At 37.8% G+C, this 17,748-nt stretch overlaps 1 protein-coding gene across 7 annotated transcripts; it reads right to left on the reverse strand.

Annotated features, from left to right (window-relative positions):
• Positions 1–4,819: 4,819 nt before the first annotated feature.
• LOC103723181 (serine/arginine-rich splicing factor 11-like) lies at positions 4,820–17,380 on the reverse strand. Of its 7 annotated transcripts, none has more exons than XR_005513730.1 (6): positions 17,272–17,380; positions 16,063–17,044; positions 9,748–10,252; positions 7,483–9,364; positions 7,243–7,315; positions 4,820–6,470 (listed from the first exon to the last, which is right to left on the reverse strand). XR_005513730.1 is itself a non-coding variant. In XM_008814014.4 (4 exons), exons 2-4 carry the CDS (start codon positions 17,018–17,020, stop codon positions 8,470–8,472), a joined length of 2,358 nt encoding a protein of 785 aa, XP_008812236.4. In that variant the 5' UTR covers positions 17,021–17,044; positions 17,272–17,380; the 3' UTR covers positions 6,199–8,469. The 7 variants fall into 7 exon arrangements, 1 of the variants encoding a protein (XP_008812236.4); XR_005513728.1 differs by having other exon boundaries at positions 6,199–6,470; positions 7,410–9,364; XR_005513731.1 differs by having other exon boundaries at positions 4,820–7,610; positions 7,818–9,364.
• Between the last annotated feature and the right edge of the window lie 368 nt (positions 17,381–17,748).

Here is a 17,748-nt window from a genome sequence, read left to right on the forward strand (position 1 = left end):
TCCTACAAAAATTTCAAATCCACCCTGGTAGAAATATTCAAACAGATTTTTTATGTGATTGTAAAAATTTAATCTGATAGTCCCCCAACAATTAAAATTCAAGATTGGGTATCTGGCTATGTTCAATACCACAAGATCGCATATATTAAATTTAAAATTTATTTAAATATTTTTTAAAAATTAAATTGAAAATGGTGGAGAATTCATGAATTGTACTATCCATTCAAGATAATCTCTATCAACCACACGCTTTCCCACTCAAACTCTGTAGGAAGATTTTCTTTCTACAGTCCAAAGATTAGGATTTGGGCAGGTTCTTTAAAGATGCAAGTTAGATAGACCAATAAATCTGATTCTATAAAAATTTCAAATCCACTATGGTAGAAATATTCAAACAGATTTTTTATGTGATTGTAAAAATTTAATCTGATAGCCCACCAACAATTAAAATTCAAGATTAGGTACCTGGCTATGCTCAATACCACAAGATCGCATATATTAAATTTAAAATTTATTTAAATATTTTAAAAAATTAAATTGAAAATGGTGGAGAATTCATGAACTGTACTATCCATTCAAGTACGTCTCTATCAACAACACACTTTCCAACTCAAAACCTATAGAAAGATTTTCTTTCTACAGTCCAAAGATTAGGATTTGAGCTGGTTCTTTAAAAATGCAAGTTAGATGGACCAATGAATCTGATCCTACAAAAATTTCAAGATAGAAATATTCAAACAGATTTTTTATATGATCGTAAAAATTTAATCTGATAGTCCACCAATAATTAAAATTCAAGATTGGGTATCTGGCTATGTTCAATACCACAAGATCACATATATTAAATTTAAAATTTATTTAAATATTTTTTAAAAATTAAATTGATAATGGTAGAGAATTCATGAATTGTACTATTCATTCACGTACGTCTTTATCAACAACACACTTTCCAACTCAAACTCTGTAGAAAGATTTCCTTTCTACAGTCCAAAGATTAGGATTTGAGCAGGTTCTTTAAAGATGCAAGTTAGATGGGCTAATGAATATGGTTCTAAGAATATTTCAAATCCACTCCGTAGGAATATTCATACAGGTTTTTAATATGATTGTAAAAATTTAATATATTGGCAGTACCCTAGATTTGTGGAGAAAGTTCATATGTGCTAAGTTGAGGGCCCCCCACAAGTAGAATTTTATTCAAGGTGTGACAATTAATGACACTTCATATTTATTCTATGATATAAGACCAGCCCTACGTACGGCTACCCGTGCGAAGACTTTCCACGCTTCCCCCACCTCCACTTTTGTCAAATCACAAGCCCCACACTTGCCACCCTGTAATTTATGCTCGTAATACATACTCATTTGCTCTTGCAGGGCATTGCATTAAAAAAAAAAAAAAAAACCATTTGAGGCAACCAAAAGGCATAGTCCACCAACAACTAAAATTCTTGAAGTATCTTCGAACTTTTTTCCTAGGTAAATGATTCTTTAACTTGGTTCTCATCCCCATGTAGTAGCTTTGCTGCAGTGGCCATTTGAGTCATGGTTAATATATTACAATGTAGAAAAGCATATGAAAATGACGGTGCTGTATTGAACATGCATCTAGATTAAGGCCTGACCTAGGGTTCATGCAAATGAAATGCGAATGCCGATGAATTAATGGTTTGCATCTCCATGAATATAGCACTCTTCAACAAAATGATACAAGTTCCATGGATATGTTATTTTAATAAATAATTTTATTTCTATATATAATATTTGTTTTTGTTGATCCATTTTGAGAACATGAACATAAAAAATTTAATCTAAATACTTTGTAGAAAAATCAATACAGCACCATATACCAGCCATTATTGCTATAATATCATGTTTTATGGTTTTAAGATATGATAATAAAATCTTGTCCTCCGCCAAAAAACTTTGGACAAATTTGTTGCATGCATGATGAACTTATTTAAGGATCAAGAAATAATGGTTGTGGTACAAATATATTTAGTCATTTTTATGTCCATTAAACACCAAAAGGGACCAATACCTAATTATCCGTTGGTGAGATCTTGGGAGAGGCAAACTGGCGATAGACTTATTTTTTATTTTTTATTTTTTTTATTTTTTTAAGATTTGAGCCTGCACAACTGCGTTTATTGGCCTAAACTTTTATTATTGCACCAAGCAAGGACTGATCTTCAAGCCCATACTGAAATTATATTAGTTCTATGCTATTCATATTTAACACTAAGCCCGTTCGCATAACTTGATATCATTATGCTCTTCAAAATAGATGTCCAGTGTTACTTAACTGCAAGAAAATGATATCTTGAGATACAAGATATGCTTAATGGTTCTAATATAATGAAAGTAACATTATAGCAGGCATCAATGACTAATAAGCATTTATGGCATCTTCAAACACATGACACAGCATGGATAACACTGCTACAATGGAATTCAAAATGGAGTTGATTAGATCAACTGTTCCTGAAAGACCAATGTGCGATCAAGATAGGCTTGTACACTTTGACAGATAATGCTACAGTAACACTGAAATTTTACATAAAGATGTTAGATGGCGTGTAGCTACGTTAGATGACATGTAGCTTTCCAACCTAACCTTTCATTGGCAATCCGTGTCTTATTAGGCACCGGCAACCTAACTTTCTTTATTGGCCGACATATGAACACGCCAATCTGGACCTAATTTTCCGAAGCCCTGGTCATAATATTTTGTGGATGTGCTGGATATATAGTCCAAGTTCATTTGCAACAAGCATTCATTTGTAGGCGTGCTGAGGGCCCATCTAGGCTCAAAGTAGCTCGGTCCAAAGCTTGAAATAAAAGTAGCCGTGTTCATTAGCACCAATCACCGGATCTGTCTCTATCTGGGGCCTTTCATCTTTTCATCGTCATTTGGGTATACTGTCACCATGCTTTTGATTGATGGCCAAGGAAGAGAGAAACCTTCATGCAAGGTACACCATCTCCGCATCGGATCCTATACCAGTGCCGCCCAATTACTTTGTCTGTACGCCTGATACTAGAGCCAGTTTGAAATACCAAATCTTGATCTGCTTCTGGTTCTGTATCCCATACCGTGTACCGTTACCGAACTGATACGATATGATATATCTTGCACTATCTAATTCGGTATGGTATGGCATACCTTACATACACGTCTTCCAACATCAGCCCAATCTCCATTCCTTGATGGGAAATAAGCAAGGCCGTATGTTTATATAAAATATAGCCTCCTATGTCAACCTGCTTTTGCTACTCATACTTCTTACTTTCCAATATGACTAACAATCTGAATCTGTTTGCTTATCTTATATAATCTAATTCAGTTAAGCAATAGTTATAACCTGAATATGAATTAACTAGAACTTCCATCAACTACTATTCTAGCACCAAGTTGTGTCATATTTTTATTTTTTGATTCAGATATTCCTTTGATCCATTCTTCTTTTTAGATTTGGCTATTTTTGAGATCTTCTTAATCAGCCTATCTGTATTCTTATCCTATAGTGCGGAGCAAATCTAATTTCCAGAAGCCAAAGCTTGACATCTATTGTAGAAACCATCTTTTATCAGGAGACATGACCTGGTGGTCCCTGATCAAGAATCAATAGAGCATAGGGCTCTTTGCATGATCACCCAATGCTCATGCTCCTTCACCAAAGATCGCAGGTTCATTTTCTAATGCTGACGAGAATATTAAAAGCCCAGGCTCGGAGTAGGCTTTACAAGCATTTTACAATGAGCACAAGGATGCTATGGTTCTGCATGAAACATCAACGTACACGAGGTGATGCTTTCCCGGGAGGTATGCCAATTGGGTGAAGTTAGTATTTGACAGGTAAACGGAATAATAAAACAGAGAGATGTGGAAACCAGCACAAAATTCCTATTTACAGACACATGTATGTCTAAAACTAGAAGTGTTGAAATCAAGCACAACGTTCATGTTTACCATTGTAAGTGTACCTAAATTCCCCCTTCTCTTGTATCCTGGAGCAAACATGATTAATTGTTTGAATAAGCAAAAATAAGCAGGGATTGTTCCACACACCATCCCCAACCATATAAATTCTCTTTTACACAGAAATCAAATGGAGAAAACCCAGCAGATGTATACATCTAGGGCATGCTGAGGTATTCATTTAAGGCATGTTTAGCTAGAGGGAGTTAGGCTCTAGTTTGAGAATATGAATAACTCTCATTCTAACCGTTTGGTTGGAAAAACTCATTCACATTCCAATTTTAGGGACGAATAAAAATGCCTAATTCTCCAAAACCTTAACCCAACTCTCCCCTATGTTCAAATCCCATTCCAATTCCAATTCTAAACACAAACCAAAAATATGACTGCTCGAATTCCCATTCCAATCCATTTCAGTTTCGATTCCCGTCGCAAACCAAATTCATCCTTAAATATATAAATGGTACCCCAAAACTCAATAGCGCATCTTCTGATTATTTTATCAAAATCTAGCATTGATCGAAATCAATTTTTCAATAATGGTATTCGCATCGAACTCAGATTTAGAATCTAAAACCCCAGTAATCTGAATTTTGAGAAAGAAACTATATACATACAGTATATTTAAACATAGAAATATTTGTATTAATTTGTTTTCTTCATAGTTGGGTTACATATATTTCTCACACTTGCTCTCATCTATTTTAGTCTTAACTTCTTAAATCCCATCCAACGTTTAGATTTTGGTTAAAATCTCCATGAATCCAAAGATTAGGCAGACTGCGAAACCAAATCACCTATAACATTACAAACAATGTCAGACTGCAACATGACTAATTAGTAGAATTTTATTCTATCATATTAATTACATTAATTATTATTTTTACATCTTTTTTTCACCAAGAACCGCACCAAGCAATTACACTATGAGTTATTGTGATGTCACAGTCCTCTTTACTCCTTGCCTCGGTATTACTCATAAGCCCCAAGCCCGTATCTTCCCCTTCATCTCACTCGAGTTGCTAGGAGGAATCAAATCATACCACCTCTGACGAGTTGCAAACCCACAGCTCCACAATAGTAGTTAAAGGGTTATCACATCCGAACGTGAAATCATATATAATTAGATAAGCCTAAGGCAGAAAGACTAGCAAAACATTACCAGCTTATCAGTGCAGAACAAATAATCTTGTATAAATAGCCTAACGGATAACAGTTTCAAACCGCAATCAACAACTCAGTATATAAAAAAAAATAAAAAATCAGGGAGGGCCGAAGAATGGAAACAAACAGCTATGATAGTTGGGCCATTTGGTCATTCAGCATATATATATATATATATATATATATATATATATATATATATATATATACACACACGCTTTACTGCTTCAGGGATAAATATAATGCAATTGAAGACCAGTAACAGAGTTTGTGCTCAGCAATTATTCAAGAAATTGCTAAGCTCACAAAAGAAATTTGGAAGATTCGAGAGAATTGTGACCTCAACAAAATTAAAAATCAGTAAAATAATCAGAAAAAAAAAGGAGAATAAGTCGCTATGACAGTGCACAGAAAAGCAGCAATCAGGGAGAGGCAGTAGTAATGTAGAAACTCAAAATCATCAAAATGAACATCAAACATTAGGATTAAATTTATAATTGTTTACCACTTTGGCTGTTCCGTTATACCTGGAGAATTCAATTTTTGGTTGCACAAGATTCATTTTCTGAGTAAAAAATTCATGCATAATTATTGAATTCTCTACAACTGAAATTATTTTGACTTCTCAGGATTATGCATCTAAGAGGCCAACCAATAGGTACACCATAAAGTCAAACAGCTTCTAAAATACATAGATGTCCACGGGTAATTACAGATCATGCAGAACCAGATATTGTAAATGGAAATGGATCCATTGGTTCTCAGAGGATATGTCCGAACCAAAGTAAATTTGGCATGCACTAGGATGCATATATTAAATTAGTCAACGACAGCATATTCTCGGATAGATCATTAAATAACATCGAAACAAAGGTTCTAGATCATGATTTGGCTAAATGTTCTAACATAAGATGGTCAAAGATGGAAGTGATTCACATTCTTACATGGCTTCTTTTTCCACGAAATCAGTTCATGTTTAAATCTGATATGATAAAGCACCTAAAAGAATAGACAATTTTGAGCAGAAAACGACAATTGACAGAAAAAAGATATAAGAAAGCAACTTGCGCCATCATTCAAACACTGATTGTTGCTGAACGCTAGGACAAAAATCGTAGCTTGCATAACAGTGCGTGCTTAATCCAACCAATCCATGATATTACCCTATGAAAGCAAATGAAAAAATAGCCAGAAAAATAGGCATTGCTTTTGGGCCAATGCAGCACATATCAAGGGATGCTGACTGTCGAGCAATTTTTAGGCACTATCTGGAGAAGAATTGTCAACTCTGCATCTTACCCTCTCTATACAAGTGAAGCAGATCCTAGTTTAAAAGGACAAAAAAAAAAGGGGAAAAAGCCAAGAAAAAAACAGAACTTGTTAACAATATATTTCATAACACACATTTCTATGTGATCAAACAAACGGCTAAGAGCAGCAAAATTCACTCTATTGTTAAAAAGCTTTGTTCTGTTTCACAGATGTTCATCTTCATTGAAATTTGAAACAGAACATTCACTCCATTGCTAAACAGAAATCTTCATTATTATAGTTACCATTATTAATACTATGATTTACTATTAGTTCTACTATTTTCATAAGTATTGAACTCATTGCGGTTGAACAGAGAAAAAATATGTAAAATCATAGCTAGCAAACAATGTAAGGAAATACAAATGTAGAAAACCCTATTTTTCAAAATTTTTGATAGCAAAGTAAAACTTTATTTGATAAAATGAGCAGTTAACTGATATATCAAATATATTTCGATAATCTCTTGAAATAACAGAGGCTAACAAGGGAAAAGAAATTGGATTCAACCGGTCTGATCAGGGTCGCATGGTGAGCCCACAGTTTTTAAGTTTGACCCAGCACTGTTGTTCATATATTCCACTATATATGCAGCTTATCTAACCAGAACCGAAAAACACCAAAAGAAAAAAGACCAGGTGTAAAGGAGACAAAATAGATCATGATTTTATAATCATTCTAGTATGGTTGAAACACATTCCTGAAACTCATTTGAGTTCACAAGCTTTCCAAAAATGTTCTGGAAAATCATTCAAGTTGACAATTATCAAGCTTTATCTGCATACCTTTCCTGCATTAGAGGCAAAACCTAGACAACTTGCTCTGAGAAATGCTCCATTGATAATCCACTTTTAACACCTGCACATGTTTTGGGTATGACAACAACCATTACACTGGTGAAGCTATATGAGAGATTAGTACAAACTTTAGAATGGCTTACAACGAAGCCAACCTTTTATCCAGCCAACTGATAAAATGTGGCAAAAAATGAAAGGGTTAGAAAGGAGGCTTATATATGAAGTTACACTGCTTATATTGAAATACAAATCAAGCAGTCCAAGCAGATGCCATGCTGACCCTCAAGGATGTGATTGCTCAGACAACCAACAGTTATTTCATGCTGATCACTTATACTGACTCTTAATACAGCAGCCTGTTACTCAGAAATAAAAAGGGGGGAAGCAAAAGAAAAGAAAGGGGGAAAAAAAAAGAAGAAACTGGAATCACCACAAATGGAAGCCAACACACTCAATAAAAACAGTGTAAATATTCCCTGCAAATTCAACAAATAACACTATAGACTATGTCAAAAAGTGATGCACCTCAAAAAGTAATGCTTCAAGGGATGTTGATCCATTACCATTACCATCCTGATACCTGTTGATCAGATCAGCTGCTTCTGCTTGACGGTGTTTTTTATTCTCAATGGACTCATAATTTTCCACCTTCCCTGGCTCCAGCTCTAAGTTTTTCCCTTCGCTATTATCTGTTCTGCCTATTATAATTTTCCCATGGCCCTCTGATGCTGGGCTTTGCTTGTGGGTCTTCAAATTATGGACACTAAAATCTTCCTTCAGTCCATCAAAATTACCATCAACATGATCTTGTTTGTTGGCCATAGGGTCACTGCTCTCCAAATGCCTATTATCCCGTTCTAACATTTTATCTCCCATTTGATCCCTGATTCCTTCTGCACTCCACCTTCAATTGAACTTGAACCTGACACATCAGGCTTCAGCTCTTGAGAACCCTCAACGTTTTCTGGCCTTCTATCTGAAGTTCTAGACTCTTTGATGACATCATATTTTTCTTGAGGCTTTTCATACTTGTATTTTGGTTTCTTCAGTTTGTGCTGATCTACTTTATCCCTGGAGGACTTTTCTCCCAAATGGCGTGAACTTCTGTGAGATCTCAAACTTGAATGAGGTGAAGCCCTATCATCCCTCGAGTGTTTAGATTCTCCAGTTGCAGATTCCCTTTCCCTAGAAGCACATTCTCTTCTGCCATGTTTCTTAATTTGTTCTTGATTTCCTATGCCTGCTCAAATCCAGATTTTCAGCATGATTATCATCATCATTACTGGCAGAACTTCTATGTGATTTTGATGTCGTAGAACAAAACCTCTTAACTTCACTGGTCTCCAAGTCTTCCACAATGAGATTTTCATCCTTTGCCATAGAATCAATTCTCTCAGAACCTTGGTCATCCAGTTTAGACTTTTTATGTTCCCTAATGCCGCTCTCATTTTTCAAGGTTTCCTCATTTAATAAGGACACCCTCTTATGACTGACTACAGAAGAATCAGTAGTATTATCTTCCTTTGGTTCGCTTGTACCTTTTGCATTTTTATTAGTTGCATTACTTCCATCAGATCTTTTAATATTCTCCTTCCGCCTTTCAGATTTCTTTGTATCTCCTTTTTCATAATGATGCCTTTTCTCAGCAGATCTTGATCTGGAGTGCCTACTAGAGTGAGAGGACCGATGGTCACGTACAGGAGATGATCTGCTTCCTCTGTGATGCCTTGGTGACCTTGAACCAGCTCGAGATGATCTCTTTGTTCTGGGACTTGGAATTTCTCTACGACGCTTTGGTGATGTCGGAGTAGCTCGATATGATTTTCTCAATTGAGGACTTGAGCTCCTCCTTTGGTGTCTTCTTGAATGAGAGGAATAACGATCATGAGATCTTTCTCTTTCTTGCCTTCCACTCCTGCCATAGTTGTCCCGATCAACTCTGTATGATCTTTCAGTGCCATGATTTGAATGATGTGATCTTATTGGTGATCTTGACCTTCGATCTCGGGAGCATCTTCTTGGTGAAAAAGAGCGAGACCGCCTGCTTCTACGATACTTGATAGGTGACCTTGACCGAGACTGGGATCTCTGGCAAGAGGAAGATGGTGACCTGCTTAAAATCCCAAGCAAAGATCAAACATCAAAAAACAATGATTAGGGTAAATGGAAACACCAAAATGGATCCTACACCAAGCCAACAAGACTTCCAACTTAAAAAATTAAATAAAAATCAGAGGCCAGAACTCATAAGATAAACAAAGTAGACAATTGGTCAATAATCATAATGGTGACTCTGATCCTGACTATCAAATGAAATCATAGGCTACTATTTTCTTGACAAGTACACAAATGAGACTAGATAAATCATCATAAATCAATGTTTCAGTCGCATGACCAAGCAAAAAGTAGTATGTTCTCATTCCAACATGAAAGCCATCCCCTACAATCTCATCATTAGGTATGACATAGCAAAATAAGGAGCAATTAAATTACCTGGATTTTCTGTTAACTTCCTTATCCTCGCTACCAAAGCCCTCTGCTTTCAATTTTTTGCTTATTTCAGCAGCTCTGGCTGCTGCCATCTCTGTTGCAGATTTCATTGTTGCTGCTCGCGCAGCAGCCTGCTGAGAGGCTATTGCTTGTTGCATCATCAAGGCATGTTGAAATTGCATCTGTTGCATAGCAACTGCTTGCTGCATCGTCAATGGTAACAAAGGGTTGACAAGAGCAGTTTTGGAAGGTAGGGACTTTGCCATTTCAACATTCAATCGATGGCCACCAACATCCATGTTGTTCAGTGCCAAAGCCACAGTTGCTTCTTCTGGCTTAGAGTATTCTATATAAGCAAAATGTTTGGAATCTGTGATGAAACAATCAACAACAGTACCACAGTAACCAAACAGCTGTTTAAGTTGATCCATGGTAAGAAGGGGGCTAAGATTGCTAACTTGTAGAGTTTTCTTCAGAGTATCAGCCTTGGCAGCCTTGTCAGGTGAACCTGTATCATATATAAAAATTAGTGATGAAGGAGGATGATATGAATTTCCAATGCAAACTATCTAGCAATGAACAAGCAACTCAGATTTCCTTTTGCACTTTTTCTCACTCCCATGACAGGACATGTTAATCATTTCATGGGCAGGCAGCCAACTGCACAACGCTCCTGCCACTGCAGGGTCTGGGCATCAAATGCAGCCTTACCCTGCTTGTGGAGAGGGTGTTTCCTTGTTTCAAACTTAAGACATCCAGGTCACGGTAGAGCAACGTTACCATTGCGCAAGGCTCACCCTTCATGTTAACCATTTCATGCCAATAATAAATCAGCTGAAAAGGTCTCAACACAAAATTTAGGGCTTCCTACAATAAGTACGTGAAATAAGCAGCATCAGGTGTAATTGGATCTGATGCAATTCCAAGACAATCCGGATCCTATAATGTACCCATGTTGAACATCCAGCAGAATATGTATCAATATATTACACAGAAACACAAAAAGCGGTTTCTCTACAGAAGCCATTTCTTTAAGTGATATGATGAGGACAATGCTAGTATCTCTAACAAACTTAACACATAAATGCTTACATGCCAATTCTCATCCATGTTTTCAAATGGTCTTCCAATAAAAAGATAGGCATCACAATTACTAGATCCACTCGCTCAATTCTTTCTCATCATTCAACATCTAATTCTAACATATATCTTGATATCAAGTGGAGAACTACAAGACCGAGAAGTCGAGAACCAATGGAACACAGATGTCTTCATTACTATAAATCACCTCAAAGAAGAAGACTGATTTTTGAGTACCTTTTTTAAAAATAGTGTGCCTGAAATTTTAGCACAAAACATAGGAACTATTGTCATTTTTAAAGATTAACATGTACTCACTAGTAAAATAGGTTCTCACATGAGTGTTTAAGTGTGTGCATGAATTTTCGTTTTGCTCAAAAATTAACTTTGTTTATTTCAGACTTTAAACTTGCTTTTATCTAAATTTATGAATTTTATTTACTTTAAAATGTCTATATCCATGCATTATTAAGAAAATGTCATGATAATGATTGCATATCGTCCACCATTTTACTAAATTCAAATTCGAACTCCACTAATTGTGTTAAAAAACAATTGAGTTTTTATAAGATTTGAAGTCAATCTTTTTCTTTCCCACTCTACAGTCTACCCATCCCTCCTAAAAACTCCTCTCGGCCATGTCCTCTCCTTGGTCTCTATTTAACAAAATAATAAATCCATGCTTGGTATCTCACTCATGTGTATTCGGCAGATCCCGCGTTGCAATTCTTGCCTAGTTTTCACTCTTCCTCACATGTTCTCCCTTTCTCACGTCTCATGCAGCACAAACCCAATCAAAGCCATGACATGGCAGCAGCCCAAACCCAATCAAAGCTCATGACAAGGACCCCACTCCTACATCCCCTTCCCTTCTAGCTTGCACGTGGCATGAGCAGCACCCTTTTTCTACATGGGCCCCGTTACCTAAAACCACTCACCCACCCTCTCTCTTGTGTTTTGAGAGAGAGAGAGTAGTGTGGCATGGTAGAGCCCATGTTGCCTCCATATGTGAGAGAGAGCGAGAGGACGTCCAAGTAGGGTTAGTGGGTGGGACCTAGTGGTTCATGAGTGGTGAAAGATATTGCGGGTGGGCCTGCATGGCATGTGATGCCCTGCATGTGAGGCAGAGGGCATACCAGGTTAGCAAAATTGGTCTGTTGAGTGTACACGAGAGAAATGGGTGGAATGGATACATCAAAAATGAGACGACAGGACTTTAAGGGTAACGTTGGGAAATCAAAATTGTGACCAAATTAAGATTTACCAATTTTATTTGAAACTGTTAGACAATGTCAAGTTTTAGTAAAAAAGCGGGCCAGTGGTGAATAAAACAGCCACCCAGTGGGTTTTCATTATCACAACTACATGCAAAGAAAATGACAGATTCGAAATAAAGGAATATCATCTAGATTTCATCTGTCATTTTTTATGCTGAACCTCCCACTTTTCCTAGAATGTGTAAATTATCCCACCTAAACAATTTTGAGTGATTTTAGATATGTTGTTGGGAAGTGTTTTCCCAAATCAAATGAGATGATTCCAGCTGTTAGAAAAAGGAAAAAGACCCACCCCTCAATACTTCTATCCCCATCCATCCCTGATTTGATTCTAGCTAATAAAGAAGCAAAAGGGGAAAATTGTCCTCTCAAACTCCTTCCTGAAAAACAATTTCACCCACCTAAAACTCATTCGTAAAAGAAAAAGAAAGAAAAAAAGTCTCAACTGATTAGGTGCGCAAAAATATGAAAAGACTTTTCGAAATCCAACCCTGACAATAAACGGTCCAATTTAATCAGATGCTAGTAACTAGGAAAGGCTTCCTAATAAACAGACCTGCCCAATCAAATGCTAGTAGATATGGATAGTTTTTTCCAAATCAAACCATACCAATAAACAATCATGCCCGATTCTATGCTAATAAATATAAAAAGTTGTTTCTAAAAGCAAATCCTACTAGTTCTTTTTTGGTAAATAAAATTTATTAGTTTAAAAAAAAAAATTAAGACCATTCACATAAACTCTCCTCTCTTTTTTCAAACATGCATTGCATGTGGTTGGTAGTATTTATAAAAATACCAAACACGTAAGTGCCCACAAATGCACACGCATTACATAAATGCATGTGAGTGGTACCTTGACTGCTCGCACACCATCACTGCTTTTTAAAACCTTGTGTCCAACAAGTAGATTAGACCTTCCCTCCACATTAAAAAAAAAAAAAATCACTGGGACAAGTAGTGAACCATTTACTGTAGGATTAAAGCCTGCTTAGGATGGTCAGGTGCAAGTTTAAAAATGGGAAAGCAGGGTACAAGATTGTATCACTTTATAATAGCTAAGCTAAGATCAATGCATATCAAGTGACAAAACATCACTTCATGTCAAGGCATATTGACATGAACCAAAATACAAGTATTGAGGCATGCCATCCCTGTAACATGCCTATGACCTTCCATCAAGATATATATCATACATATGTCAAGTACAGATGGACATTTTACCAATCTTTGCTCCTAAAGTAATGAAGCTCATAAAAGGTTACCAAAGAAGGAAGTTTCTAAAAAATATACTAAAAAAGATGAAAGATTGAAAAAGGCCTTTTTAACATAACATGAGCTCTTACCCCTTCTTGCAATGATATTTTCCTACTTCAAACTTTAAGGGCCCTCCACTCTCTCTAGGAAGGGCCTCCTTTCTTTATGAAAAGTTCAATAAGGATACGGAACTGAAGCAGTATCGTTTCCCACCCATCTTCATGAAATTGGGGCCTCAAAATCTTCCTCCTCTCTTTTCTTAGGAAAAAGTCCCAGAAAATCCACATATTAGCACTCCAACTATCGTAGGTGTGGGCTATCTTTGGATCTTTTAAGGATGACATTACTGATGTAATTTCAGCTTTGACTTGAAAATTGATTTTAGAGCTTATTCACTCCATCTTTTCTTCATATGTCTAAATTACTTCATCGCAGACTAAGAGATCACCTCTTTTGAATTGAGGATTTAGTTTCTAGCAAAACTTCTTCTGCAGATCTGAAAGTTGTGTCATTCAGGTCTTAGGGAGCTTGTCTTAAAGAACTGAAAATCAAGATCTTTACAACAAGTTCCCTCCTGAGCAGATCTACATCAACTGGAGTTGCAAAATTGTATAAAGCTAACTGAAATTGTAAGACATGTGCAGAGATGATCCAAAGTGGCCCACTAAGGAGAGCAACCTAGATTGGTTAAAAAGGTTAAACTAAGATAACAAGAATAATAACATTTTTATAAATAACTAGAAACATAGACAGTATCAAAGGATGCAACCCTTAGTAAAAAAAGATGGCAATGGTGAAACAATAAAGTTGCATACACACAAATAGACACATTAGGACATACATACATAAATTCAGAGCATCCACAACTGCACAAACACACACATATTTTGTGACCATTTTAATATTACTGGATATTTATGATCATACACTCTATCAAAGGTCAATGCAAATGTTCACTAAGACAATCAATAGGCACCAATATCATTCAATATATCTGATCAAGAGAAAGAGAGGTCAATTTTGGCGACTGGTGTAATCCAAGAAAGGATCACAACTGCAGTTGTTTACTAATCTATCTTCGGTCCTGAAGATATCAAATAGCTCAATTGTCTAATCGAGACACAAATACACTGAATAAAGAAGACTAGATGGACTTTCAGATGTGATCTCATATAGAAATAACCATGTTGAAGTCTAATTTCTATTCAAGTAATGCAATGGGGAGCCCTTTTTGTGCCACAAGAAGTTCGCTATGCCAGATGGCACCAGAATTGGTGTAACAAGCAGAAGTTGTTGCCGAACATAGGGGATGGAAGAGTAGTAAGCTTCCCAATCCGAATTAGTGGGCTGAGGAACCCTCTAAGAACTTTATATTTAAAATCTTAAAAAAAAAGGGAGAAACAAACCATATACCATAAGCAGCCGGTTCCACTATTAAAGGGCATTTGTCCTGCTAAATTAAGAATTTGTGCCCTTTTAAGGATCTTATACCTTACAAGAGAAGATAAACAAGATCAGCAAACAAGACACTGATTTATATATGTATCTATATGCATAGGTTTGTATATATACATATATACATTCAGAACCTGACTGATCGAATTCTTATGAGATCTAAGAAAAAGTCATAAATCTTCTTTAGTGCCTTCTTGAAGCTCAAACAAGGCTTGCTTTCCAACACTAATGCTACAATCTCTTGGCTGAATCACTACCATGCTAATAACATGTCTAAGAATTTGTTCAAAATGCTAGCATAGACTAGTTTGCAAGTATTCTTTGACAAACTAAAGTATCAAGCTTGCATGAATATGAATAATCATGAGCAAAGTGCTGGATTGGTCAATATGATAATTGAATGTGATGCTTGTACATCAAGTAATCAAAAATTAACAAGAATTCAAGAACTATGTTTATGAATGAAATCAGTCAGCTAGCTTTAGAAAATCAACTCAGCCCTGTATTTTCAGGAAAAAAGGCTTTTTTAACTCAATCTTCTTATCCATGCTGGTGACCTTCTTGTTAGAATATTAAAGATGATCCCTTCTCAAGTTGTACAGACTGATAATATGATTATATCTAGTGATTTGTCCCTTATTCATGATTTCAGCCAAGTGGAATAATGCATTAATTGAAGCAAGATAAATTTTAAATAATAAAACCAAACCAACTAATAAGTATTGTAAATATTCCAGTTTTCAAACAATGCACTGATGCCACCACCTAGTTGCAGATACATATTGATGCCACATAATAATGATAGACCAAATAGGATATTCTGACATTGTAATAACAAAAATTATAACATGACTTTCTTTAACCGATTGGCCCAATTAATACTATATATCAAGCGAGTAAGCTAATGAACTCTACTAAGTTGATATATCCAATGGCAAAAATATTTACTCTCTCATACATGAAATACATATGCAGATTTGGCCAGATAAAAGCCATATCGACGAGAAATATATCATACCATTCGCCCAACCTAACAGAGAAGGTACTATAAAAAATTTAATTGAACAACTTGATAAGGCACTTGCGTTCTTCTAATATCTAAACAGGAATCAAGAAATGAAAAATAGTGCAGATACAATCACTATTTCTTTTATTATGAATTGGAACTAACAGTAATTTGGCACCAGATAAACAAATTTATTATAAAATTTTCTAAATAGATCATGGGATGCTGGGACAGAAGGCAAACCAGGTGCATCTGCAGATGACTGCGCTTGCATCTGGGCAGCATGCGCCTGAAGGGCCTTGGCAGCAACAATTGCCTGAGCAGCAGCCATTGCAGCTGCTGAAGGGGCCATCGGTGCCTGACTTAAGGTCCCCATCGTGGTCGTCGCAGCCAGCATGGACATCAACAAATTTTGAGGTGGGTGGTTGAACCTGCAATCAGTCTTAGCGCACCGCCCGTATAAGTACTCCCGACAAACCTCTCCCAGCGATGCCCCACTTCCCTGCAACACCACTCCACCAGAAGCACCCGGGGCGACACCAGGGATCATCCCGAAAAGCCCCGGGAACGCCCCGGATACTGCACCTGAGTAATTGGGCATATTGGGCATTGTTTGGTTGACCATATTGGAGAACGAGCTCACAGCAGCCGGCAAGCTCGTGGTCCCCATGGTCGTTCCAGAGCTGAAGAACACCGGGAACGGGCTTCCCATGATTGGCTTCCCGTTGCAGTCCACATAGACCATGTAGTTCCCGCGCTTGGGCACGGCGTAGGTCACGGTGTACGCCCCATCCCCCTGATCCTTAACGATCCCCTCCTGATCGGATCCGCCGACCCCCACGCCAGGGGAGATCTTCACCTTGAGCTGGGCGCCCCCCGTGGGGATCTTCCGGCCGTCAGAGTCCTTGGTGACCACAGTGAAGGTGGAGGGGGCGCAGGCGGTACCTCCGGCGATCCCGGCGCCTGCGGCGGAGCACTTGGCGGGGTCGACAGGGCCGAGGGGCTTGCTGGCGAGGTCCTCGCGCTCGTCCCCGTCACTGTCGGAGGAGTCGTCCTTCTCCTTGGGCTTCTCCACGCTCTTGAAGGTGGCCTCGAAGGCGGCCTTCGCGGCGGCAGCCTTCTCGGCCTCGCTCTTGAGCTTGACCTCCTCCGCCTGCTTCATCCATAAGGGTTTCGTGACCGCAGTGCCCCGATCCGCCATAAATCGGACCTTCCTATCAAAATCCTAGGAAACAAAACCAATTTTAGGTGCAATTCAGCGAGAAATCGATCAAAAGGAGGCTCCTTTCGCCCCCAATACGATTTCGATCGGGTATTCGAGGGGAAACTCTGGGTATACAAGAAGAAATTGAGATCGACTGAATCGAAATTCCGGGAATTAGGGTTTCGCAGCGGATAACGAGGGAGAGAGGAGAGAAAGGTAGGGAGGAGAAGGAAAAGGAGGAGACGAACCTGGGAGGGGCGGAGGGGCTCGGCGTGCTCTTCCGTCTTCGGCTCTCTGGCTTTGGGAAAGAGGATAGCAGTGCGAATTTACGGACGGTAGGTTAGTTATACTCGGAAGCCAAGTACGAGGAGAAATTATGGGATAGGAGTGCATCTTTCGCGCGAAATCACCGTTGGATCATCAGCTGTCCGCTTTGAGCGCTGTATCGAGGGGTGAATGACGGACATCCAAGTGCTTTGCGAGCCGTGCAATGGATGATCCTTTGGGAGAGTTTATGCGAGGGTTAATTATTCTTCCGCGCAAAAGACAAAATACACTACCACACAGTGGTCTACGACGTCATGCACTCCTTTCCATATAGGGCGGGCAGTATGACTTGATCCACCGATCTAACTCATATTCGATCCATCATAAACAAATTTAGATTTGAGCTAAATGGATTCAGATCATAAATGAATCAACCTATTTAACTTGTTTAATATTCT

This window comes from Phoenix dactylifera, chromosome 10 (genome assembly GCF_009389715.1).
Source record: "Phoenix dactylifera cultivar Barhee BC4 chromosome 10, palm_55x_up_171113_PBpolish2nd_filt_p, whole genome shotgun sequence".
In the NCBI taxonomy this organism is placed as follows: Eukaryota; Viridiplantae; Streptophyta; class Magnoliopsida; order Arecales; family Arecaceae; genus Phoenix; species Phoenix dactylifera.